The 25,123-nt window shown below is 53.8% G+C and overlaps 7 protein-coding genes across 7 annotated transcripts; 6 read left to right on the top strand and 1 right to left on the bottom strand.

Annotated features, from left to right (window-relative positions):
* Positions 1-3,198: 3,198 nt before the first annotated feature.
* M409DRAFT_53135 (uncharacterized protein) lies at positions 3,199-4,347 on the top strand (the record flags this gene model as incomplete). Its single annotated transcript, XM_033812282.1, has 2 exons — positions 3,199-3,777; positions 4,009-4,347. The coding sequence occupies 2 exons, from the start codon at positions 3,199-3,201 to the stop codon at positions 4,345-4,347; spliced, it is 918 nt and encodes a 305-aa protein (XP_033669350.1).
* A 1,730-nt stretch (positions 4,348-6,077) lies between these two features.
* On the bottom strand, positions 6,078-7,310 carry M409DRAFT_21210 (uncharacterized protein; the record flags this gene model as incomplete). The annotated part of the gene is made up of 1 exon (XM_033805749.1): positions 6,078-7,310. The coding sequence occupies one exon, from the start codon at positions 7,308-7,310 to the stop codon at positions 6,078-6,080; it is 1,233 nt and encodes a 410-aa protein (XP_033669349.1).
* Positions 7,311-9,889: 2,579 nt separating this feature from the next.
* Positions 9,890-10,513, top strand: M409DRAFT_53133 (uncharacterized protein; the record flags this gene model as incomplete). Its single annotated transcript, XM_033812281.1, has 2 exons — positions 9,890-10,115; positions 10,173-10,513. The coding sequence occupies 2 exons, from the start codon at positions 9,890-9,892 to the stop codon at positions 10,511-10,513; spliced, it is 567 nt and encodes a 188-aa protein (XP_033669348.1).
* A 640-nt stretch (positions 10,514-11,153) lies between these two features.
* On the top strand, positions 11,154-11,627 carry M409DRAFT_53132 (uncharacterized protein; the record flags this gene model as incomplete). Its single annotated transcript, XM_033812280.1, has 1 exon — positions 11,154-11,627. One exon carries the CDS (start codon positions 11,154-11,156, stop codon positions 11,625-11,627), a length of 474 nt encoding a protein of 157 aa, XP_033669347.1.
* Positions 11,628-12,961: 1,334 nt separating this feature from the next.
* M409DRAFT_21208 (uncharacterized protein) lies at positions 12,962-13,467 on the top strand (the record flags this gene model as incomplete). Its single annotated transcript, XM_033805748.1, has 2 exons — positions 12,962-12,978; positions 13,032-13,467. 2 exons carry the CDS (start codon positions 12,962-12,964, stop codon positions 13,465-13,467), a joined length of 453 nt encoding a protein of 150 aa, XP_033669346.1.
* Positions 13,468-18,195: 4,728 nt separating this feature from the next.
* M409DRAFT_65433 (uncharacterized protein) lies at positions 18,196-19,550 on the top strand (the record flags this gene model as incomplete). The annotated part of the gene is made up of 3 exons (XM_033816509.1): positions 18,196-18,918; positions 19,001-19,487; positions 19,528-19,550. The coding sequence occupies 3 exons, from the start codon at positions 18,196-18,198 to the stop codon at positions 19,548-19,550; spliced, it is 1,233 nt and encodes a 410-aa protein (XP_033669345.1).
* A 67-nt stretch (positions 19,551-19,617) lies between these two features.
* On the top strand, positions 19,618-19,859 carry M409DRAFT_21205 (uncharacterized protein; the record flags this gene model as incomplete). Its single annotated transcript, XM_033805747.1, has 2 exons — positions 19,618-19,718; positions 19,781-19,859. The coding sequence occupies 2 exons, from the start codon at positions 19,618-19,620 to the stop codon at positions 19,857-19,859; spliced, it is 180 nt and encodes a 59-aa protein (XP_033669344.1).
* Between the last annotated feature and the right edge of the window lie 5,264 nt (positions 19,860-25,123).

Below are 25,123 nucleotides of genomic sequence, written 5' to 3'. Positions count from 1 at the left end.
TTGAGTCTACCAAGATTAGTCTGCAAGGGAAGTGTTGCGTTCGACATCTCTCGAAGCGAGAGGAATTCGTTCCTTCATGAGTCTACCAGGAGTAGTCTGCAAGGGAAGTCGTGCGTTCGAGATGAAAAAAGCCCCCAGATCCCGACAAAGCGCACCCATGGGTGCAGGTGTTGAACGATACCCACGGCAATGCGCCCAGACTTCCGCGAGGGAAGATCATCTGTGCTGCCGGCTGGGACGAAGGAGAGCACAAAGAAAAGTCCATCGTATACACACCTAGGCCTTTTGGTGTGCCCAGACCCGAGCTGCAAGGATGAAAGTCAGAGCCACCATTGCAGTTCGCTGTTCTCCGACTTGAGCCAAACCCGACGTTGACGATGGTGGCCAAAGTACGACACGGATGACGTTCAGTTGCCAGGAGCAAAGCTCAAGTGGAGTCTACAACCAACGTGACCCAGGAAGCAGAAGAACCCCATCCGCCGCAGACCAAGAGACATCCACGAGATGTACATTCAAGATGCGGTTTCAAGAGATCCAAAGCCACCCATCCCACATACAGGAGTCTACCAGGAGTAGTCTGCAAGACATGGCGGTCGGCGCACAGAAAAGCCATGTACGAAAAGATGCGATCTCTCAGCCGTGAGCTCAGCACAAGCTTCGAGAAGGCATCGCCCTCGAGTCCAATCAAGATGATGACAATTGCAACGATCCCTCGAAGTAGAACCTTTTCGGTTCCAAGACATCGAAAGACCAGCTGCGTCTGTCTGCAAAAGCCCCCAAGATGCGATTTCTCAGCCGTGAACTCAGCACAAACTTCGAAATGGCATTGCCCACAAGTCCGATCAAATGTGGAACAAGCAGCGGCCCCTTGAAGTAGAGTCTTGTCGATTCCAAGACTTCGAAAGACCATCTGCCTGTGTTGAAAGCCCACGACCCCACAAGTGCAAGTGCTGAAGGTGAGAAAGGAAAACCGGGCTGGTCGCTCTCCGGCTACGAAAAGGGTCACTTCAGCATGCGTCTACCAGGGTAGTCGTCAAGTTCAGCGCTGCGGCTTACCGGGCTGGTCGCTCACCGTGCGCAGAGGAAGAGAGGAAGGAAAGACGAAAGACCACTTCAGCATGCGTCTACCAGGGTAGTCGTCAAGATCAGTGCTGCGTCTTACCGGGCTGGTCGCTCACCGTGCGCAGATGGGAGGATGAGATGCAAGGGAATAAGGAAACCTCAGCATGCGTCTACCAGGGTAGGCGTCAAGTTCGGTGATGTGCGTCTTACCGGGCTGGTCGCTCACCGTGCGCACAGAATGGGATGGGTGGATGATACGAAAAACACCTCTGCATGCGTCTACCAGGAGTAGTCGTCAAGTTTGGTGGCGGGACTTACACCGTGATGGATGCCCGATCTTGAAGAAGTATGAGAGGAAGACGTACCTTGAAGATGATGTTGCCTGAGAGCAGTGAGGTCTGCGGCTCCTGCAGACACTTGCTGGCGGTGATGATCTCCGCCACCGACGTCCCGAAGTCCGCCGGGGACGGTGATCATCGAGCCTGGCGGCAGAGGCGGTGTGTCGTCCTTCCAAGAGCCAGAAGTCCAAGCCTGAGCGAGCTTTGGCGGGATGCCTCGAGGTCTTGATGGACTTTGAACCTGGAGAGGATATCTCGACACCTGGAGTCAATCATTGCGAAGTTTCACGCTCTTGTGCTGTACGAATTGCCATGCATACCACATCCTCTGCCAACCGTCTCTTGTCCTGGTCGCCAATGACCTGCTTCTTTCTGCAGCTTTGTCTTGGCCACGTCGTTCGGGTTTGAGAGAGGCGACGGTGAGGTGAGGTGGGGCTATCGTTCAGTTGGCCGCAGCGAGCATGAGTTGTGGATTCGAGTTCGAGGAGGAGCGCAGCCCAAGTCGTAGGCGATGTTGAGGTCTGGTGAGGCTGATATCGTCGAGGCCGACGTTCTCGGACTCGGTCGCTCGGAGGTGCCTGCGGCTGTAGCATTGTCAGCGGATTCATGGCAAGGCATGAGCACTCTGAAGGCTTACCTGAAGAGTTTCCGTGGCGGATGAGGCCCTATCTGTCGTTGTGGATAGCCGCAGAGGCCATGAAGTCGCTGGCTGTCCTTTCCGTGGTTGGAAGTCGTGACGATCTCCGGCGGCGCCGGCGAGGTGTGCGCGGTGTGACGATCATGTGGAAGCTCAAGAAGGGTCTCATCATGGTATTGATGCCGCCGAAGAGCCCTTCAAGGTGTCAGAGGACCTGTTGTGGTCGTCGCAGTGCGATATCGCGGCGGTGGATGGCGGAGAAGCGGAGGTGCTTGTAGCCCTGCAAGTCAGTGGACACCCGCGCCGGCGAGTAAATCATGTGGTCTGCATACCAAAGTATCTCATGAGGTTGCTCTACGACCTCGAGATGCTGTTGTCGCCGTCACTTGCATGTGTAGTGCGTGGTGAGCGAGCGACGGTTGGCGGTGGTGGTGTTGCTGGCCTTGGCTTCGTCGGCTTGCCAGCGGAGGAGCTCGCCGCTTTTGCCTACCACGCCTGTGAAGGGCCACCCCTTCGGTGAATACGGTCAATATTCTCGCAGAAGCTGCTCATGGGGTTGCTCTACGAGCGCCGACAGCCCATATCGATGTTGATGTCGTGTGTGGTGTGCTCTGGGCGAAAACGTGGTGGCGAAGACGCTGGCTGAAGCTGGCTGCGGCTGCTTCAGCGGCCATTGCTGTGTCCACCGCTGCCTCACTGCACGCCAGCGCCACGTGCAAATGAGTTAGCATACATACCAAAGCTGCTCGTGATGATGCTCTGCAAGCGCAAATTGTCGCTGTGGTCGCAGCATGCCTGTGTGGTGCGCGAGGGGGCGAAATGAGCTGGCGGTGGCGCTGGCTGAAGCCGGCCTCGAAGGCTGTCGCTCCTCCGCCAGGCGCTCAGAACACACGAGGATTGCATTCTGATGCTCAGATGAGCTACCAGATACATCTCCAAGTGTGTTTGAGCGATAGCGGATGAGTTGGTGCATGTGGTGGTGTGGTAGGAGAGATCAAGCCGGTGATGGCGGAAGAAGTCCACCTTCAAAGTCCAAGAAGCCCAACGCCAAGACCGCTCTCCCGCAGCTCCCCCTGCCTGACATTGATGCTGCAGTGACAATGCAGACATAAGCCAGGGCGGAGGAGCATTGTATGTGATTGCGGAGCCAGCGAGAACGCTATGGAGAAAGATCTGACGGTCAGATCACGCTGTAGAGGCTGTACAGGCACCGCGCGACCACCGCGAGGAGGAATGTCCGCCAGCAGTGCCTCCTGCTGCTGCAGCAACGCCATGCTTGCACCAACTCTTCCCTCGTTGTTTCTCTCCAAACGATGCCCATGCGCAGCAGTAGCCACTCAACGAATATGCAGGCGTCTCCAGCATCAATCTCACACCTACGTCAAGCACCGCCGCGAGTGTCCCGAGTCCACAAGGATGGAGAAAGCAGCGGCGAAGAGGCAGCGAAGCATTGCGCTGGCGACTGGCTTGTCGAGACTCGCCACCGCCTCAGCACCTTCGAGCATGCAGACATCCAACCCACCTCTCCCGCGAGGATTCACCATCACAATGAACGCCTTCTCGAGCTCAACAACACGTACGGCATGCCTTCGAAGCTACTGCACAAGCTGGAGGCACGAGAAGCCAGGCAGAGTACCACCAAAGCACGCCGCCTTCTGCTCGAGATCACCGGCTCCTCCGCCCCCAACGGCGGCGTCTCGAGGATGGCACTGCGCAACAAAGGATCACGCTTCTGAAGACGTCCGGCACAGAGATTGCGAATCTCTTCGATAGCGAGACACCGTGGAATGGAGAGGTGGCGAACAATGGAGCGACAAGACCACGCATCGGCATCGCGGATCACACAGAAAGCCCCACCAGTAGGGAAGGGAAAGAGAGCAATGGAAGATTGGGCACTGATAACATACTCCGTAGCCATTGTGAATCAGAGATTTGAGATGCACTGCGTTGCCCGCATTCCTTTGTTCCAAGTCCAGCGAATCTGCCGAAGCAAGGGGCTATGGAGACATCGTTCTCATCAGCCGCCGCACTTCCACTACAATGCTCGAACGTATCACCCACGGCCTCGATGGCACGGCCGAAAGATCGATACCCGCGCCGCAAACCCAAACCACCTCCTATCCACATCCCCCTCTCCCTGAGCATCGAAAGAAGGGCAACAAGATGACACCCCTCCGCGAAGCAACCTCGCCGAAGACACATACGCAGGAGATTGGACTAAAAGAAGAAGACTTTGCCGCAGAGCGAGCAAGCATTGAGGAAGGAGGGAGAGAAGAGAATGGCCGCAATTCGCCCAACATTCCCTTGTAGCAGCTGGAGCAACACTCTTGAAATGCCAAAGTCTACGGCGTTCCTTTGACACAACCTTCAGGTACGCGCTCATGGCAAGAGGCGAGAAGAGCTGAGGTAGAACGGAGAGCCGTGAGCTACAAGACGAGAAACAGGCAGTACAGAGCCGGACATTAATACCAATGTCCTCTGGTATGGCGCCAAACACCCGTGGCGTTGAGACCTCTCGAGAAGTGGCTCCGGGCAAGCCAGAGGAGCTGTGGCGCTTTCACCTCACCATGCCTTAGAAGGTAGCTAAGAGCTGCATCCAATTCAAGCAGGGAACAGTGACAGATGCCACGCATTTGTACAACAAGGCGAGAGCCGGGCGAGCCAAGGACATGGAAAGATTCGTTCAGAATGCAGGGTGGCGGTCGTTCTTCTCCATCAAGCTCGGCGGCAAATGGGATGAAGAACTTGCAAATGAGGGATAACGGAAAGGAAGGAGCAGTCGATTGCATCAGATAAAGTGTATGAGAAGATGGCCGTGCGTGGAAAACTCCTCCTGTGGTACCATCGAAGTGGCCTTCGACTGGGAGGCAGCGACTTCTCTGATTAAAGGCTGTTCCTGTTCCTTATGTGCAGCCAGGACTTCAGAAGGCATCAACTCGGCTTCGACGATGGCGAGGAGGTATAAAATACCCGCACGAGTGCCTTGAGCGTGGACAAGACGATCAGATCAGACGATTCCATACTGGGGCAAAACAAAGGCCTTTGACTTTGTTGAAGCCTTCAGGCCGCCATCCGCCAGTACTTCAGAGAGGTTCTGCGAAGATATGCGACCCTCGACGGCAACGAAGTGAGAGCAATGACTTGTCCAGTGTATGAGAAGCGGTGGAGGCTGAAGCGCAAGACTGATACGCTGCGATTCATCAACACTACAGAAGCATTGCTCACTTCTCGACAAATGGGGAATCTCGATCTTCTCCTATCGAAAGTTGTTCCCTGACAGGCTGATAGACATCACATCCAACGCCCAGATATTTAACCTGAACCGCTTCGCCATCAACCTTCCCAGCGAGCGGATCATTCAGCCTACCCAAACAAACACCTCGCCGACCTCGCCTTCACCAACCAACCCATCCCTCCTACCCAAGCACCGACCTCTCCGCCCCATAAACTTCCCCAAAAGCACGCAACGCACCATGTCAGGCAAATCCACGGATCTCCCTTAGCCTCATCTCCAAGTGTCTCACCCAGCGGCTATCCTCGGAGGCCTTGGCAAAGAACCCCCAGAAGAACGATAGCTGCGGGCCTGCGGCGACTGACGGAGAAGATATGTGTAATAGCTACGTTACGTTAAAGACTTTTTGGGGGGCTTGTAAGCCTTGCGTATCTATGTGGATTTATCGGGGAGGGAGGACGAGGGCGAGGGATTTGAGCCGAGGGGTGGTGTGCTGAGCCGAAGCGTCGGGGTTGGATGCCGATGGGGCATTTGAGTAAAGGAGGATAATGAGCTCAGGCATTCGTAATGTCTTTGAGATTGTATGATGCTTGAGTTCGTACAATTTGATGTGCGTAGATTCTGATATACAATCTGTAAAAGTATCGTACTTCAAAAAGCGCTATCAAGACTCGCTATCTCCCAAACTCCATGCTTGCTATGCAGAAAGTCAAATCATCCCGCCGTAGATATTGATCATCAAATGCCGTCCTCCATGCAGTCTTCAACACAAGTAACGCTCTCATACATCGCAATTCAAGACAGTCCTTCAAGCAAGCCCAACACCAGCCTTCAACCTCCTCCCCAGCTCCGCTCCCATCGCCGCCCTCGTCTCACTCGTCCTCCCAGCAGCGTCCTTGTTCTCCGCCGCTCTCCTGAGCAAGTAGTTCAAACACTCGAACATCGTTCCCCAGCTGGTGTACTTGTACACTCTCTCCTTGACAGCCTTCTCATCGCCCTCGCTGGCCTTGGCGTTCGCAAGTAGACTGCAGGAGACTTCGTCTGCCATGCCGTGCAGTTGGGCGAAAATAAGCGGGGTGAGATGTTCGCCTCGAGCAGATTGTTCTTGTCGCCAGGATTGGGCTTTGGAGACGGAGGCAGCGTTGTGAGTTGCGAGGACGACGTCGATGGATGGGAATGAGGCGGTGCTCGGGTTGACGAGGTCATTGTGGGATCTGTGCACCAGAGCGGATGTTATGGTATCGAAAGCGTTGTGGGTTGCTTCGATTGTGGGCCAGATCAGATTTCGCTGCTCGCTGCCCAGGTATGCGCCTCGCACCATTTTCACGCCCAAAGTGAAGCCCTCGGCTTTGGCGACCTCGAAATGTCTCGCCAGGGTCCCTGCGCTCTGCTTGAGGTATGCCTGGTAGGTGTTGAACATGATGCTCTTGCCACCGATATTGTACGCTCGCTGTAGATCCATCGTCCAGTTGTGGTACCCGTTCAGCGTCCAAGTCTCCTCAGCCGAGGGCAGCAAGCCAATGTTCTTCGCTGAAGCAGCTTTACAAATCGCATGCATAGCCTCTTCCATCTCCCGACTCGGCGCTTGTTCGTTTTTCATCCTCCTCATCGCCGCAGGTCCCATGCCCGACCATTTCAACGCAACGTAGTCGCCCACGGCCGCCATGTCCACGCTGTCGAGCATGCCCTTCTTCCAGGTCTCAATATCTTTCGCCTCGTCGCTCTTCTTCTCCGTAAGCACTTCGAGAGCGTACTCGAGAATGACTCCGGAATAGCCCTGCTGCCGCAGCTCCTCAGTCGTCTTGGCAATCTGCGCTTTGTTCGAGCCTGCGCAGAATTGCTTGTAGAATGTCTCGAGGAGGACCCATCTCATGAGCGGATTCCGGTTGAGATCGAAAAGAGGAGTCGAGGACTCGAGCATCGCACGAAGAGTTTTGGTCGAGGCATTCATGAGAGTCGGAGAGGAAGATATAGCGGTGATGAGATATGTGCGAAGGATTTGGGAAAGAGGCAGGTTCCCGAGAGGAGCCACAGGCTTCATCTTAGGAGCAGCCGAAGGGACAGAGGATGCGGACAGGGTAGAGAGGGGAAGTGCGACATCCTCCTTGGGCGCTGTGGAGTGTAGCCGCCTCCGAGGAGCTTGTGTTTGTGTATGCTGTGCTCGCTCCTGTTTGTCCGGCCGCAGCAATTGTGCTCGAGATGTGATCGATGTGTGCTTCGAGAAAATGCAATTGTCCGGTCGTACGGCCCTTGCAGGCTTCATTGGAGGCATTTCAGGGACGAGGAATGCAAGCTGGCCGTTTTCGATGATGATGAGGAGCAAGGAGACAAAGAACAAGTCGAAGGATACTTACGGGCTCTTGCCACGGGCTTCCGGCATGGTATATCTATTTGGCCACGGCCATCACGATCTCCAGGGCAGGTTGATATCAGCAACGGCTATCAGCGGCATTCTTGGGGCTGCTTTTAGTGCTGCCACGATCTTGCCCCACAGTCAGACCGAGATCGGCGGGTCCGCTTGTGGAGTGGCGGCTGGAAGGATGCATGGGTGAAGGAATTCGCCGACTTCACCTCGTCCTCACCCCAGACGCCGCAAACGCCGTGAATGTCGCTCCTGGTGCACATCGGTTGATGGTAACTTCCAAACATGTCCCAGGACAGATTTAAGATCTCAAAAGATGTTGTTGCCGAGTTTTGAGGCAAAATGATCGTTGTTGCGTCTGTATCGTCACCAGCATTCCCGGCGGAGCCGGTCTTGGCACACAGGACAGATCACTTTGATCGAGGATTCCGAGGGCATAAAATCGATGGCGGAGGTAATGTAGGCTGTAAATGACTTGAATATGATGCACAAAGCATCGTGCCACCGACCAAGCCTTGAGAGGTCCCAAACCTGGATATGTCGCCGCCACCGCCTGAGGACGTTGTTGGGAGGATTCTGCAAGATGGTATACTTGGAGCGAAGGAAGAGAGTAAGCTGTGTCAACAAATGGGCTGTTGATGCTGTTATTATTTTGAGAGAAGAGGCGTTGAGCGAGTCGCGGACGTGGTCTGACCGACTGCTTCTGCTGGCGGATCCCTGCAGCCTCAGCTGCCGCGGAGGCTGCAGGGATCTGGACAGCGAGGTGGGAGGAGTGACTGACGGAGGGTTTCATGCACAATGGAAAGAAGTCACGGGAAAAGAGTTGCACAATGGAAAGAAGTCACGGGAAAAGAGTTGCACAGCTGAGTTTGGAAGGTGAAGACGATGTTCAGAAATGTATGGTTGCTTGTGGCCCGTCTTCTCTCATGGAGTCTTGCGAGTAAGTTCGGGCAGCCAAAACGAGAAGTCCATTGAAGGCGCACTCATCGAGCTTCTGAATCGATGTACGGTCGAAAGCTCAAGGGAATGTATAAGCTTGTACAAGTCCGCTTCAGTTCGAGGACGACCAAAGTGTATGTTTGTGTATCTGGGGAGAGGAAGAGGAAGAAGAAGCGCGGCGAAGCGAAAAGTTGTGCTTGCGCCAAGCTTTGCGACATCAGGGTGACGTAGCATCAAAACAAGAGCGCGCGCGAGGCCAAAACGCGAGAGCTCGAGGTCGCGGGAGTGCGGCGACGTGTTGAAGTGACAGGACGAGTGGTAGGGGAATCGTGTGATGTGTAATGCCGACGTCGGCATCTCTTCTTCATGATCCTCTGCATGAGAGGAGCCATGATGAAAAGATAGAAATGTCTGGGTCTCTGGAGTTTGTAGCACGATACTCTGATGAGGAGGCGGGTCAGAATCGTCGTTTGCGAGCCCAAGTCATTAAGACCGGCAAATTGACTGGTCGCGAGCAATGCTCAAACGACCATCAGGGACTCAATCTACGATACACTCTATCTCAGTAGTCTATGAGGAAGACGCTGATTGCTGGTCGAACGAGCGGGAGTGATCGAGGTAAAGTTAGTAGGTTCTGAAAAGATTGTTCGGATTTGTGTAGTACGACACTCTGATGTGGAAGCGAGTCAGAATCGTCGTCAGCGATGCCGAGCCATCGCGCGGCGGCAAGTGGTCACAAGGACTCAGCTAAACTTCTTCTTCGATTTGCTCTGTACCAGGGGCCTATGAGGAAGACGCTGGTGGGACGAGCGGGATGGATCGAAATGGGTTAGTAAGTTCTGGAAAAAATGTTTGGCTCTCTGCAGTACGACACTCTGCTGTGGAGGCGAGCTAGAGTCGTCGCAAGCTATGCCGGTGAGGTAAGGTAGGAGGGTAGGCTGGCCTCGAGCGACGCTCGACGGACACCAGTTAGTTCATTCTGCGATCTGCTCTGTGCCAAAGTCTATGAGAAATTCGATGGTGGGATGAGCGGGAAAGAGGATCGCGCCTGGCAAGTGGTCTGGAGAGGAAATGGAGGAAGCGGAGAATGTGGAAATATTTATGTCTGGCGAAAAGGCGCTAGTGCTCTAGCGTGACTCAGTCAACGCGCAGAGGCCTCGAGGTTATGGTCACCACTCTGGCCTGGATTTCGACTATTCGAACAGCGACCAGGGCCATTGATCATAAAACATCTGTTTAGAACAACTGTAAGTCTCGGGGATGATCTGCCATTGACAAAGATACTAACCTGGACGTCCAGCATCACACACGCGCACACAATGGCCGCCACCGCAGCACCAGCAACACTCCCTCCCTACAGCCAGGTGAAGATCGTGGGCTCCCGCACGATCGAGTTCTCCGACGGCTTCTACTACAATTTTGAGAACGCGCAACTCCTCTCCCAAGCGCAGAACGTCGACCAGATGGGCCACCTGCAGCAAATCGGCGAGCGGGTGATGTGGCGCCTCACCCTGAACGCCTGGATCCGGGGCGGCGACTCTCTCTGTACGTCTCTCCTCTTCCAAGCCATTGATCGGATCATCAAGCTAATGGACTAAACAGACCAGTGGGAGAGAATGTATGAAGGTGCCATGGGGTGGAAGACCTACCTCGCGTGGATCGCAGACGCAGCAGGGCTGCGTAACAACATCATGAAGAAGGGAGGCGTTTCTCTCAGCGTCCAGCAGCACCAGACCATGGAAGAGCAGGGGAATTTCGTGGAGAAGGCTGGTGGTGTGGAGGCCCTCGTCGGCGCCGTGTTTGAAGACTGTGGCAGAGACCATGATGTGACAAGTGAGGTGATGCGCCGGCTGGGTATCTACTGGCCGGAGAGTGCTGGTGACTCTGCCCAGCTCAAGGCGTTTCTCCAGCAGTTGAGGACGATCGGGATCATCAGGGGATGAAGCAGAGGCGTGGCAGTAGATGTGTGCGATGGAGACGAAGGAGGCACAGAGACAGTGACCTCGATGAAATGAATCAGTTCTCTTGGTTCCTATTTACGCACTGCTCAATCTCTCGGAATAGAGGTCCGTCCGAGACCATGCCCCTTTCTCAGAACCACTGTTCAAACATTCCACCTCGAGCAGTACATCTGAGGAGCCTGCTCTTCAATATTCAATCGTGGAATAGACGAAACTGTCTACTATCCGCGCATGGGTTCAAGGATGCGCGGAAGCAAGGACATGTACTCAAGGGCTGCCTCGACATGAGGCTGATAATGCGACACTACGCTCTCGTCGTCGGGCTGCTGCTCTCTTTGGCCTTCCCTCCTTGCTATTGCCTCCTCATCTTTCATGTCCGCAGTCTCGAAAGTGTTCCGCACGAATGCCTGACAGGACCTCCTCTTGATTCAGTCATCGTTTGAAAGCTGGCGCAGCAAGCTGCGATACAGTTTGAGGACAATGGACCTTGGTCTCGTGGCGAGCGAGCTTGTACCGGAGGGAGGACTGTCGATCGGCTGGCTCTTGGGCGTCTTGCGTGGTATGTCTGATAGGGTGGTACAGAAGTCTGTTCGTCTCATCAGCGGCCTGAAGATGGGTAGATATGGGCATTCTGGAAGGTCGTGGGAAATACTGGAAAACTGTTGGCGCTCCACGAGTCTCTGCCCTGCGCAACTCCTGTATGCCGGATAGACCCATCTCTTTCAGCCTCTCCTCTCCAGCGCCGTTGATCGTATTACTGGTCCTAAATCGCTGCGTTCTCCAATACGTCTTGAGATTGAAATCTTCATCGACGGCCGTTTGCGAGTGGGGCCTGGCGAGTGGTTGTGCTGAGACTCAGAGCGAGCTGCTGGGCTGGGTAGTGGTCGAGTGTAGAAGAAGGCCCAACGGCCGCAGAGAGAAGATCCACTCTGACTTCCGTTCGGCTTGGTCGTGGGCGATCAGGTTGCAGGTTGCAAGGGCCTGTCGCAATCGTCAGTCACTTGCAGGTGTCAACCCGCCAGGAATACCACCAGGCCATACGCAAACCGCCGGTCTCAATGAACAAGCGCATAATAGCATCATCTGCGGGACATGAGACGTTCGCACAGCACCTGCTCGCCATCTTGTGGTGGTCGACGAGAGCGATGACCGTTGACGCTCATGCCCACGCTCACTCAAACCACATCATCGCCATCGCATCTTGCATCTCACCCAGCAGCAGCAGCAGCAGCAGCAGCAGCAGCATCGTTGTCTCTTCTCCAGAACAGTCTCAATGAAACCATCATGATGAAAAGAAAAGGAAATGTCACTGTCAGCTCCGCTAGGCCTCAAACTCATGAAAGAAGCAGACGCACAAACGGAAACAGACCCGCACCTTCTGCCTCACCTTCCGCCACAAGGGCCGCCGGTGAGGCTTCACAGCTGAGGCTTTGTTGATCTTTGCTCTCTGAAAGCATGTGTAGAGTCGCTGGACAATGCGTGGGAGCAAGCAAGGTCCAGCAGGTTTTGACCAGCCGGCAGCAACGAGCAGAGCACAGAGCAGAGCAAGGTAAGTCTGGCGTAAGTCTGGCAAAAGAAGACGGAGGGTGGAGGAGAAGAAGCGAGCTTTTGTATCTGAAGATCTCGGCTAATGGCGCAAGTTCGGCAGCTTTGGGCGGCGATGAGGACCGGTCACGTGCACAAACAAGATCGAATGGCTCATTGAAAGTTGGCATGAGGGGGTCGTTGCGACTGAAAGAAGTAGACTGAATGTATCCCTGGCGAATGGCGAGTTTTGGACGAAGAGAACCGTCTTGTGAAGTTATGTGTGACCTGCGCACGCACCCGGACGTCCATCAGAGAGGCAGTGGATGTCCAAGATGCAAAGTAGCCGCCTCTTCTCCATGTAGCCGTCAAAACAGCACCATGATGAAAAGAGCGAGAAAATGTATGTGTTCTTGTGAACTTTACGACTCTATGAGGAAGAGCAGCACCCCCGAAGGAACGTTTGAGACACGCCAGACATTCGGCCGACCACTCTAGTCCCCGAACACATTCTCGAGTGCGCCTCAAAGCTCAGGCTTTTTCATTCTACGGTCTCTTGATGTTGGACGATGCCATGGAGAGGGCAAGGCCCTGAGATCCTAAGGGCATCTCAATTCAGCAGACAAATCACCCAAGCGGGAGTGAACCCGAACAGCTAAGAACGGCCTGATGTCCAGTCCTGAGATCCTAAGGGCATCTCATATGACCAGACAAATCAACCAAGCGGGTGTGAAACCGACAAACTAAGACCAATTGATGTCTGGGAAGAAGGAGAAGCCGGAGGCGCGGCGAGAGGTTTTGGAGGGGGAGGTTCGGCAACAGCCGCGAATCGGTGCCTGAGGCCACCGGGCGCCAAACCCCTGTGACATCTCAGGGACGTATTCACGAGAAGACGGAATTGCATTCATGTCATGGGAAGTTGAGTGACTGATAGTCTTGATTCGAAGGGTACATGAGCTATCTAACGTTATACCAGCGCCCTGGTCTCACTTCTTCTGCGGGAGCTTTGCGTCGCCTTCATCATCCTTGAGACCGGCTGCGCCATCGGTGGCTTCTCCTTGCGTCGGAAGTGGTGGGTGCTCGGAGAGACAGGATACGGTTTGGGATGGGTCGAGCTGGCTGGAACTGTTCAACTTCGGGCAAGCAAGCTGCTGGGCTTCAACGACCTCATATTCGAGATGAAACGCAAGGTCCGCACCGAGTACATTCGCTCTGGACTCGAGCCCTCGCAAGAGCAGATCAAGTCTTTCTTCGGTGGAGAGGCTCCGTTGGTATCTGATGATGGGGAGGAACGTATTGGCTGCCGCAAGGATCAGATCATGCCAAACCGAAACGACCTGATGTGGATGGGGATTGGGATTGGTCTTCTTGTCTGGGGTGTTGCGTTGTCTGCTATTGTTTTTCTGGTTTGAAGTAGCCCCTGAGTCCGAGGCAAGGAAGACGTTGACTTCTGCGATGTGGTGTTGATGCAGCAGCAGAAGCCTCTGCTTGGAAAGAGAACATGAAGAGACTCACAGGCCTGCCTCAAGCAACTGTACAACTTCGTTTTCAGGTCAGAATCATGTTCGTGCTTTCCATTTCTGCTGATGCTTCGTCGGAGGGACGTCTTCATCCACTGTTTGCACGCATAAGGTTTCACTAGCGCCGCTCGCGGCAAAACAAGTCCAACGTTCTGCTCGTCTCCGTCCTCGCTCGTCTCCTTCATCCACCCGCACTGTGCCCCAACCCTTCCTGTTCCCTGCCCCTCCGCCATTCCCCTTCGACCCTCATCCTCTTACAAGGTTCGACCATCCTCTTCGGGGGAGACCATCAACGGCACATGTCGAGCTGCGCCCATAGCGTAGCGGCACGCCACCTTGAGATCAAATTGTAGTTACGTTCTGCAGCGTCCTTTGCGGGACTGCTGGTCCCGTGGTAAGGCCTCCTCCCAGAAGTAAATGTCAATGGGACTTCAGGTTAAAGAAAGAACGACATACCTTAGCTCAGTATCCTGTATTCAATCTACCTTCTCTTGCCATCAATTTCAAAGCAGCCATTGTTGTACCGTTGCTTATCCTCGTCCCCTCCACATCTTGCTACGTGCGCCGCGAGTTGAGCACGTATGCGTCAAGCACCGACGGATGGAGGAGTCTGATCGTCCGTAGACGCCACTGGTACTGGGTGTAGACCGTTGCTCGGATGTGTGGAGGTCTCGATGTGCTGGAGAACAGGAGATGACGTGAGGTGTCGTGTTGGTGACCGTGGAGGAGATGCTGCTTCCTCATCTTTGGCTGCTGCTGTCGAGAACGAGATGCTGTTTCGCCGCTGTTGGTCGCCGTGCTCAGTTTGACGCTGCCGCAAGTGGACTGCATGCCGACTGTCGTGAGGTACTCTGCGTCTGACGAAGCGGCAACTTCATCTCATTGGACTCGAGCTGTACTCGTCCGTCGATCATCGTCGTCAATGGTGTCACTGCCGACCGCCTGCGCCTCACCGGCGCGGTTTTCAGGAAGATTGGAGGCATGCCGGCACCAGCTGCACTTCAGTGGGTGTTCTGTTGCCGTCGTTCAGCACGCATTCTTCTCCAAGCTCTTGCGAAAGCAAATCTCCTGATGAAAAAAGCATGTTGCAGGACAAGCCCGCTGAGAGTTTTCCAACAATCCTCTGCTCATCCGAAGACGTTCAGAAGTGGATGGTCCGGATTCGGACCATATCAAAAGAAATAGAGTAAAGCATTTGGCCAAAGACTCCATAACCCTTGCTTCACGGAGATTAGATCTGACTGGGGCAGGAGTGTATGGGTTGGTTGAATGACTTACCACTAGGTTGAGGAGAGGAGGAAGAAAGGTTGCGAGCGAACTTCGAGAAGTTGTTCTCGTCGCCGCGGCGACGCTAACGGTAGCTCCCACATGCGCGCCGGTGTGCTGCGGCGCCAGCGCCTTCAACGCCGTGATGGCACCTCTCTATAAGAGCAATACTGTTGTTAACGATGCGAAAAAGCATCCAACGATCCAAAATCGATATCACTTGCGTGCATCACCTGTTGGAAGCAGCGCGAAGACGCAGCAAAAAAAGTGGACGAAAAAAGCAAAAAAAAGTAGTTCGGTCGGGAATCGAACTGTAGATGTCGTGCGTTGTTCAAATTTGCTTGAAAGGTCTGTATTGACCATTAGCCCATGTGTTCTAAATTCTCCGTACTGTACGCGCAAGCGCGGTCAGCCTGTACGCACAGCTTTGGATTGGAGGATACACTTTTCACTCACCCTATTGTCTCAATCTCTCTCGGCCATCAGCTTGCGCGCTGCCCGCGCGGACTTGTCTGTATTTCACCGCCGCAACACTGCAACTTTATCGTCCCTGGCTCTGCTCATGGATATGTTTTCAGGCGCAAGAGATATGCGAGCTTGCTGTGCGTGTATTTCTTGCTTGGCACTAGTTTATTCTCCTTGCATTCCAATTAACGACCATATCGTCAATGAGCTTTTGCAGGCATCTTGTGGAAGTTCAGCGATACAGCACCATACCAAAGCTTCAATAATATCAATGTCTACCTAGGCGATATTAGTACAATGTACTGCAGGGCTCATGCAGTACTCTCCGGCACTATATTCCAGCAGTGTCCCGACTATCATACTTGAAGGCTGTAGTGGAAAGCAACGGAAAATCTCGATTGGAAGGCAGAGACGAGATTATAACGCATCAGGCTGTCTGTCTCCAAAGCCATAAGGAGGTCACTTCATTGACGTTGATATAGAGTATAGAGAGTTTGCTGGAAGCTCTCGGACCGGAAGTCAGATACCCACCGCTTGTCTCCTGAGCAGGCATGCCAGCGGCAGAGCCACCGCCCTGCATCACACGCTCGCCCATCGACATCTCGTAATCACATCATGAGCAGCAGACTCGGAGACGGACAAGCCCATCCGTCATGCAAAACCACACTTGTTGTCAACTTCAATAACACATCCTGCCGCAACCCATCTTGCCAGATTTACCCATTCTTTCAACACCATGACCCTTCCGTCGCTACTGAACTGTAAAGCTGTTGGGAGGCTCCTCGTTGATTTCAGCTCGTTCGAGGATTGTCCGCTGAGATATGCCTCGTGCTGGAAGCGCTCATTTTCGAAAGTAAACGAAGGTGCGCCGACGTATACAGTACTCAGGCACAGCGACGGCGGTGAGCGCGACGCGTGTGGCGATGGGTACATTCGATAGAAAATAGGAGGTGGTGGTGATGGTTGTGATGCGGGTGCCGCTGCTCTCTCGAAATCGTTCAAAAGGTTCCGCAGTCGTGCAAGGATTGGTACTTCCCAAGTCCGTAGCACATTGTCGGGAGGCTGTTCATCGTCTCTTGCTCGTCCGTAGTCTGTACCTTCTTCATCATCTCACCGGATCCGTGCTCTTTCTGCCAGTCTCTAAACAATGGATGGCGCTCTGTGTCTTCCGCTCGACTTGCCTTGAGCTAGCATGGACAACTTTGCGATCAAAAATGGTTGAGACATCTTGCAGCCCTGCTCGTCCCGGCAAAAGACCCAAGCCGGGCGTGGCTCGCATGAATCGTCGCAGTGTTGCGAAGGACCTCGACGAAGAAGACGGTCGTTGTGGTTGGGGTTTCCAGAGGACAGATGTGCTGTCTCATCAAGGGGCAATACGTCTCGAGAATGATGTGGCTAGATCGCTGATGTGGACTGGGAAAGTCCTTGCTAGCCCTTGAGGTCGGTTTGGCGCTGGTGCTTGTCAACTAGTATTTCCGGCGAAAAAGTCCGTGCTGAGACATTGGCCAAGATTTGGCTCCTTCCAAAGTCGCAGTTCCGCACAAACACCACTTCTTCCTCAACACACAAGCTTGCAAAAAACAATCATCCTCATCAACAAAGACCTTCCTCCAAACTTTCATCCGCACGGAGCTGCATTGTCCTCCTCCTCTTACCCACTGGCAATGACTACAACGAGCCTCATATGTTCGTCGCCGCTCCTGCAGCTACAGCACCGATCGCTCCATTTCACAGCGGCGTCCACAGGAGGTCACATTCATCAAGGCATAGTTTCGAGCATACTCACCATTCGTCAGGCACCTGGGAATGACCGGCCGCAGATCTGTAGAGGTAACAGCACCCCTTGCTCGCATGATCACTCGCTGACTTGACACCAATGACAGAATCGCACCCAAAGCGGAACACATCCTCCTCCCAAGCACTACACTCCTTCCTCGACACTGAAAATTCGACGCTGCCGGCAGCTGAAAAGAACTGTATGACTACTGCTGGTGAGAATCTTGAAGCTAAAAGGGTAGAACGACACCGACGGCGGCTTGGACTTCGGTCTCTGGCATCATGCCTGCAGGTGGCTGAAGAGCCCGAGAATGAACGCCCCGGCCAAGGCTTGAGGAGCGGCTCATGCCTCCTCCTCAAGACTTCCCTTCGGGGTGGGTCGGTGCACATACCATAGACCAAATGTAGTCCCTTTTCCCGCCAACAATATGTCTCCAATCGTTCGACCTTGTCCAGCCGAGACGTCGTGTACTTCTAGTGTTTCTTAGGCGGTAAGCGTGGCCAACATCGTCTCCCTGCCGGATTGCACCCCCACTCTGCGACTGAGGGCTGTCGGCCGAAGGCGCTTGGAGAAGGATGCGGTCTCTCGGCTGAGCACCTCCCATTCCACGAAACACCCAAGCGAATGCTATCCTTGTAGCATTACAAAGCACTTACGTCATCACCACTATTTGACTCCTTGCAGATTCACCAGGTACGGATCCTTCGCCGATGGGAACTATCGCGGATATCGGCAAAAGCTACATCATTTGTGCGACCACACTGCAAGCCTGCCGAACCGAGCGCGGAAACCCCTGTAGCCAGGCTGCCGAGCTGAAACAAGCATCCGATACGAAGCACAAGCTTCTGCAGACGCCCGTCATTTGCAGGGGTGTCAGTACCCACACTTCGGAAGATCCTCAGCGGATGTCGGAAAGAGAACGATGTAGCGTACATTCGAAATGCCGATGACAAGGAGGAAAACCGGGCATGCAAGAGTTGGCAAGCATGTATACTATCACGAGGGTAGAGGAAATCGAAAGACAACAGCTTTGTACAGTCTGAACAGAACACAAAGCAATCTCGAACATCCATACGGTCCGCAACAAATCACCCACAACGGATAACTCCGCCATGTCCTCAACAACAAGCCCAAGACCATTCGACGTAGCGATTGTTGGCGGTGGAATCGCAGGGCTCACCCTTGCCATCGGTCTCCTCAAGCACAAAGTCCCTGTGACGATTTACGAGTCTGCCCATCATTTCGGCGAGATTGGTGCTGGCGTCTACTTCAGCCCCAACGCAGCTCGTGCGATGAACGGCATCGACCCATCCATCACCGCTGGCTTCGAGAGAGTCGCAACGGCCAACAAAAACCCCGCGATGGAGAATGTGTGGTTCGAATTCAGACACGGCGAAGATAATCCCAGAGGCAAAGCTGGAGATCTATTCTGCCGAATGGGCTGGAACGGATCTCAGAGCCACGGTGGTGTGCATCGAGCCAAGTTTCTGGACGAACTCATCAAACTGATCCCCGATGGCGTGGCACACTTCGGCAAGAGGATCACGGCTATTGAGAAAGTCGGAGACAAAGTCAAGCTGACGTTCAAAGACGGTTCTGAGGCGGCACATGATTCCGTTGTAGGCTGCGATGGCATCCACAGTGAGACTCGCAAGTACATTCTTGGGCCGAACGATCCAGCTGTCGACGCTGTCTTCTCGGGAAAGTACTGCCATCGTGGTTTGGTGCCGATGGATGAGGCTATTGCGGCTCTTGGGGAGGATCTGGCGACGAATAGCCAGAACTATGTGGGACATCATGGTCATCTCTTGACGTTCCCAGTTGAGAAGGGAAAAGTCTTCAACGGTAAGCACAACTAGATTGAGACGTTGAATTTGTGCTGACGTTGGTATGGCTGTTGCGTTCAGCAGTTGCGAGACCTGGGACTACGACAAGTGGGTGGTGCACTCCGACGTCAAAGACATTAACGAGGACTTCAAGAACTTCGGCGCTCCCGTTCAGAAAGTCATCAGCATGATGAGAGACACAGACATATGGGCGCTCTTTCATCACCCTCCAGCAAGGACGTTTTACAACGGACATGTCGTTATGATTGGAGACGCTGCTCATGCTACAACCCCTCACCAGGGCTCTGGCGCTGCTATGGCAATCGAAGATGCGTATGTCTTGAGCTCTCTGCTTGCGAACGTCGACGATTCATCGAAGCTAGAAGCGACATTTCAAGCGTTTGATACGGTTCGCCGTCAACGCGGGTGGGATCTCGTCACGACCTCCGCAGAAGCAGGCAGTATCTGGGAGCTTGAACACCCCATGATCGGCGACGACTTCGACAAGTTCAAGGAGAATGCTACTTCGCGCATGGATTGGATCTGGGGTGAGGATTTGGAGGCTGAAGTGAATGAGAGCTTGAAGTTGCTGGCGCAGGCAGCGATGTGAGGTTGCAGCAAAGCAAGTGTCAGTGAAGTGAGGCCGTCCATAGCGCTACATCTGTTTCTTCCAACGCTGGAGTCATCTTCTCTCTCTCCTCAACAACAATGGACCGGAACTCGCCGGCGTACACCGGCATCGCCTTCGCCGCCGCCCTCGCCCTTGCCGCCGCCTTCGTCATCGCATTCTACCTCGTCCGCCGCCGAAAGTACGTCTATCCCCGTTAATACAGACCTGTCCATGGCATGCTAACATACGTCGACACCATAGTCAGCGTCGTGATCTGCGCGAGCAGATCAGAGAAGATTACGAGTTGGAGGCCTTCTCCGCCGATTTGACCCGGCTCTGAGCACGTGCGTATCCCCTCTTCACCTGCACCACAGCACCTCAGCACAAACACCTCTCTCAAACATCCCCCTGGGATCGAGCAATGCAGCAATGCACCACACGTATAGTGGACATTTATCATATGGGGATCTGGGGGCTTTTGGACATCGCTGGGCGGCTTGTTCACTTGGGCAATTGAGGCGCCGGGGCTCTCTATAAGGGCTCGCGGTTGGCAAGAGAAGGGCATCAGATGTGGGGATTGAAATCACTGCACTGGGGTCTTTCAGGTTGAAGGCAGCGCTGGCAGGGGGGAGAGTACGATGTGCTGCAGACATGGCGTTTAGCATAGATGTATATGGAAGACTGGAAGGGAGGTTTCCTATATTGCAGCCATTGTGGCTGATTTGGAGTGATGAAGGCTTCGAGTCCAGATGACCAGCTCATCTTGAGGCACGATGTGCCTGAATAGCGCCCATATGACTTGGTGCCACCTTGCTGCACGATCCTACAATACCACAGTACAAGCTAGGGCAAGTCAAAGTCCTCGAAACATGCGGTATATTATGAAATCGAGTAATCTCCAAGTGCAGGAGCAAGTTCCACGTGCCCATGTATTAGCCCGGCTGTAAATGGCATGCACGTGGTGCTATGGCTGGCTGGTCGTCTGAGGCTGCCGCCCTCCGCTTTCGCTTCCTCTTCTTCTCTCCTCCATCAACATCAGCAGTCATCAACAGCATCAGCCAGGAGGCATTTCGGTGAGTCCATCATCACGAAACGCAGTCGTATAGCGATCACCCACAACACTCGATGCACACCAGCAAGTCGACGCGTCGTTGCTTCATCCACCACGGTTTCATCCATCACTTTCACCCTCTGCAACAGCACGTCCGCCAATTCCCTTCCCCTTCACCAGTCTTCCGCCCCATCAGCCCGGCTACCCCATCTACATCGATGCACAATCTTCACCCACACCGTCACAGCCTAAGCATGAATACCACAGCTGACTTGCTTCTTCGCAGATCGGTTTTTGGACGCCCGTGCCGAGTCTGGAGCCGCTTGTTTCTACTATCCGTGCCACCGTCAGAAGGGGGAAGAAAAGACAATTCCGGGGACTCAACCGGCTCCTTCTGGCCGCGATCGGTAGTAGCAACAGGCTGGGGTTGTGGTTTGGCTGCTGTTCGTGCCATCGCTCGAGAGGAGAAAGAAAAGAGAACCGCGGGGACTCAACCGCCTCCTCTCAGTCTGATCGGCAGCAGTTAGCCATGACCTCCCAGATCAGGCAGCCCAGGTTCCTGGAACTTCCTCGGAATAACCTCTGCTGCCGCCGTCGGAGCACTCGATCCGTGCCAGAGAGGGCATTCACCTCCGGCAGCGGTGGCCTTGCGAAGCTGAAGAAGGCGCAGTCGGCTACATCATGAATGAGCGCAGCTACTTGAACGGAGCGCCGTACCGCCTTGACCTACGTGCCCACTACTACACAAGACATACCGATGAGCATGCAGAGAACGTCACTCGTGGCTAGTAGACAGGAGGTGCTCTTCTGGTCTGGCTTGCAAGGAACGCTCGGCATGCTTGTTCCATTCGTCACGAGAGATGATGTGGAATTCTTCACGGCCCCCACTGTGGAACATCTTCCAGTCTTTGTCGATATCAACACCACCTCTGAGATAGACTCCGCCGTGGCGGCGCCTCAGATCTCCTGGATGTCTATTGCGCGGTCTGGAGCACCTGCAATGCCCCATTCAGACGTCGCAGAGATCGAGCCAAAGGGCTGTGATGCGGTGGGCGAACCATGGCAGGCAAGTGCTCCGGCTCGACAAATAACAGCATGATGAGGATAGCTTTGGGCTGACTTTGACCAAGGATAATCAACGTCGGCGGAAATCCAGGAGATCGACGCGATTGTTGTTGTCGCCAGTGTCAATATCCTCGGTGTCGTCTGCTCCAACACTAAGAGCAACGCGCAAGCACCAGAGATTCATCGAAGACTTCCATCTCCACCCTACCTCAAAGCAAAGACGCTAGGCACACTGCAATATCAACTTCACCAGCCATGAAATCCAGCGCATGGACGGCCAGGGCTTGCGGCATCACTTTTGCTGTGTCTGCATCGCAATCATCAGGTATGAGCCAGCCTTACAGCTCTCTTTGAGATGCAATCTGACAATCTCCAGAACATTCGAACCACCTGCCCGTCACCATCTCAACACCGACAGCCACAGCCACATCAACAGGGACTGATGTCGTCGATGCCGCACGCAATTCCGTCGATGCCCATGCAGACCTCCACAAGCTGTCCCATATCATCTCGAAGACCGGACAGCCCGCTGCAGGATCAGTTTAAGATCGAGAACACCATGGGCCCGTGGTCAAGCTTTCGAGAACATCATGCAACAGACTGAGCACTCCCACAGACAGTGGTAGCAGCAGACGAGACGTTGGGCAAGACGCCGTGTCGCACTTTGATGCAAGAGGATGTGTTGGAGGAAGGGACTGTAGTGAGACTGAAAGGCAAATTGGAGGAGATTGAGAGAAGTGGTGGGCGTAACGGAGAACAGGAATACAAATCAGACTTGCAGCACTACCTTGTTCACTTCCACGTTCTTATCAATGCGACCGCTGGTCCATCTCAGCAGGTTTCGACTGTTCCCCCAAATGATGCAGCAAGGCAGTTGCCGTCCTTGGAATCTCCACGTCATCCTTTTGCGCAGCGAGTGAAGCTGGGGGCGCGTTTCACAACAATACGAAACATTCTGCTTTTGTGAACTTTAAACTTGCACATTGCTTCTATCCGTTTCCGCCCTTCTCACGAAGACTCTTCCTCCTTTCCACCAACACCTCCACACCACCGAGCCGTCGAAGACAACACCGTGCCATCAACACCACCAACAAGCGGACAATGCCAGGAGGACGCCCTTGGTTCCCTTCTCGCCTTATCGAGGTCGGCAGCATCAATCCCCACAAACTCATCAACACCACGACGGCGCCGTCGTCGGAGCAGTACAAGCGGCGAGTTAAGGCTTCACGCCCGCCTCCTCCTACGCCAAAGGATCATGCGACGGCCGACGAGTTCTACGAGCGCTTTGATCGGCGGCAAAAGTAGCAAGGTATGTTTGAGGCTCAACAGCACCTTCATTTACATGATATCTATGATGAATAACCACGACGAACACGTTAACTTATTCCAAGCTGAAATCATCCTTGATGAAACACAGTTTCTGATCAAACCCGAACCCAACTTGCACTCTCACTCCGATGTTACGAGCATGGCTGACTTTGAGCACACCAGGATGAATACCATATCGAACAGAACCATCCATATCTCTACATTATCTCCAACACAGCGGTACGTACTCCCCGTTTTCTTACCATCGAATTCCGCGCATGATGACATCTATTCGTCAAATAAACACAACGAGTGGCTGGCACCACCCTGAAGAAAACCCAAAAAAAAGACAGTATCTGATGCTGAACCCGCCCACAACCCGCTCCTCTATCGCACTATAATGATGCAAGAAGCGCTCGTGCTGACTTTGAGAGCCGTCTAGATGACAACGGTCCTGCCTGTTTTGGAAGCGACCCCCTGAATCGCGCTAGTCCGGCTTGCGCTTCAACAACAACACAAATGCTGCTATTGTCGCCCCGCTCAACGCCAACGCGCGCCGCCTTCATCTCCATCAACTTTTCCTCCACCTCACCACACAACCACAACATCCCGCCTCGTGCATGAGTTGCTCTGCCAACGAGACACCTCATCGTCGCGCAGAACGTCGTTGGACGCTTGAGAGTCAACAAGCACTCGTGTTCCAAGCGACGGCGCGCCCTCGAGCGTGCGGTATGTCACAGCATTGTCTCCTACACTCCCTTCATGCAATGATGACACTTTTTGCTCGCCTGACAAGCTACAACATCGATCGATGTCATGGGCTTTTAACATGACATTCAGAGCACTTCTGAAAAGCATCACCTCATCGTACAACTGTGTCGCTACTTTTCTTGTTACACAGCTAATAGAAAGAGCCTTGCAGATAATGAACACCTCACACGGACGGCTCGCCAATATGATCAAGCGCAAACTTCAGCTTGAGGTCAGTCTCCCCTCCCTCCTCATGATGACACCTATTAGTGTGTACTGAGATCCTTGGGAACCACGGTGCAGAGTGCGCAATCGCCCGCTCTCACTGCCCATCTGGTCGTTGCTGTCAACCAAAGAACAATAAATACTCTTTCTGATGAGCCATCGACCCCATTCCCACGAAGCCATTCTCTACACAGCGCCGACGCTAACGATTTTGGGACGCAGGAAGAGATCCTCATTATGTCGAGTCGATGCCTCGACCACAAGCCCCGTCTCCCGCTGCGCACGGTCTCGCCAGAAAGGCTCAACGCAATTTGCTCATCGTCTTTGGCATTCCGACACACGTGGAGGCCGGCAAGAAGTCAGTGAGCCCCCCTTTCCTTTCCAAACAGCCTTGCAATGATGAAATACAAGTCCAAAGAACAATTAGACAGTTCCATACTGCAGAGGAGAGGACTACAACATTCCGTGGCAGAACACACCTTGCCTTTCTGAGCATATTCGGGCATTCAGACGCCAATTTCACTTCCAAATTTGCAAGAAAGACGGACCCATGCTAATCTTCATGAGAGACAGGTGCAATGCCTAAGATCTCGCGACCACAACCCTCACGACCAGAGACAATCACATGGCCTCGTCGTTGCTCACAAGCAATACCTGAAATCAAAGCTGTCCTGGGTCCGTGTCTGAAGACGGTGCTGCTGAATGAAGTGAAGGCGATGCCTGTTTGGACCCAGAGCTGGAGGTACACAGAGGGTGGTGCGGTCTCATCGTTGCCCACAAGAAGTACTTGAAATCAGAGCCATCGACGTTCTGCGTCTGAACACAGTGCTGCTGGGTACAGTGACGGCGGCACCGTCTTGTACGCAGATACGGCGAGGCACACGACGGATTGGGAAGCTATCTCCTGGCAAGGGGCTTCTGCGTACTGAGGATGTGATGTGGACGAGACATGATATGAAAGTACGGCTGCGTAAGAGCTGATCATGATGCCGTCGTTCTCGACAGGTAGAAGTATGCAGTTTGATCGGCGGTGGTTTATATCACGATACCTTCCACTCTACCTCTCTCTCTTTCCTTGCCAGTCTCCAGGCCCTGCTGCTGTGAACTGATCGAGGGGCAACAAAGCAGTAAAAGTCCTTCGCATATCCAGATTGTTTTGTCGCGCTGCGCCACTGTCACTCTCATCGCCAATTCTGTTCATCTAC

The sequence above is a fragment of the Zasmidium cellare genome (assembly GCF_010093935.1).
Source record: "Zasmidium cellare ATCC 36951 unplaced genomic scaffold M409scaffold_12, whole genome shotgun sequence".
NCBI lineage: Eukaryota > Fungi > Ascomycota > Dothideomycetes > Mycosphaerellales > Mycosphaerellaceae > Zasmidium > Zasmidium cellare.
Note: the sequence above shows the minus strand (reverse complement) of the source record. Positions and strands in the feature narration are given on the sequence as shown.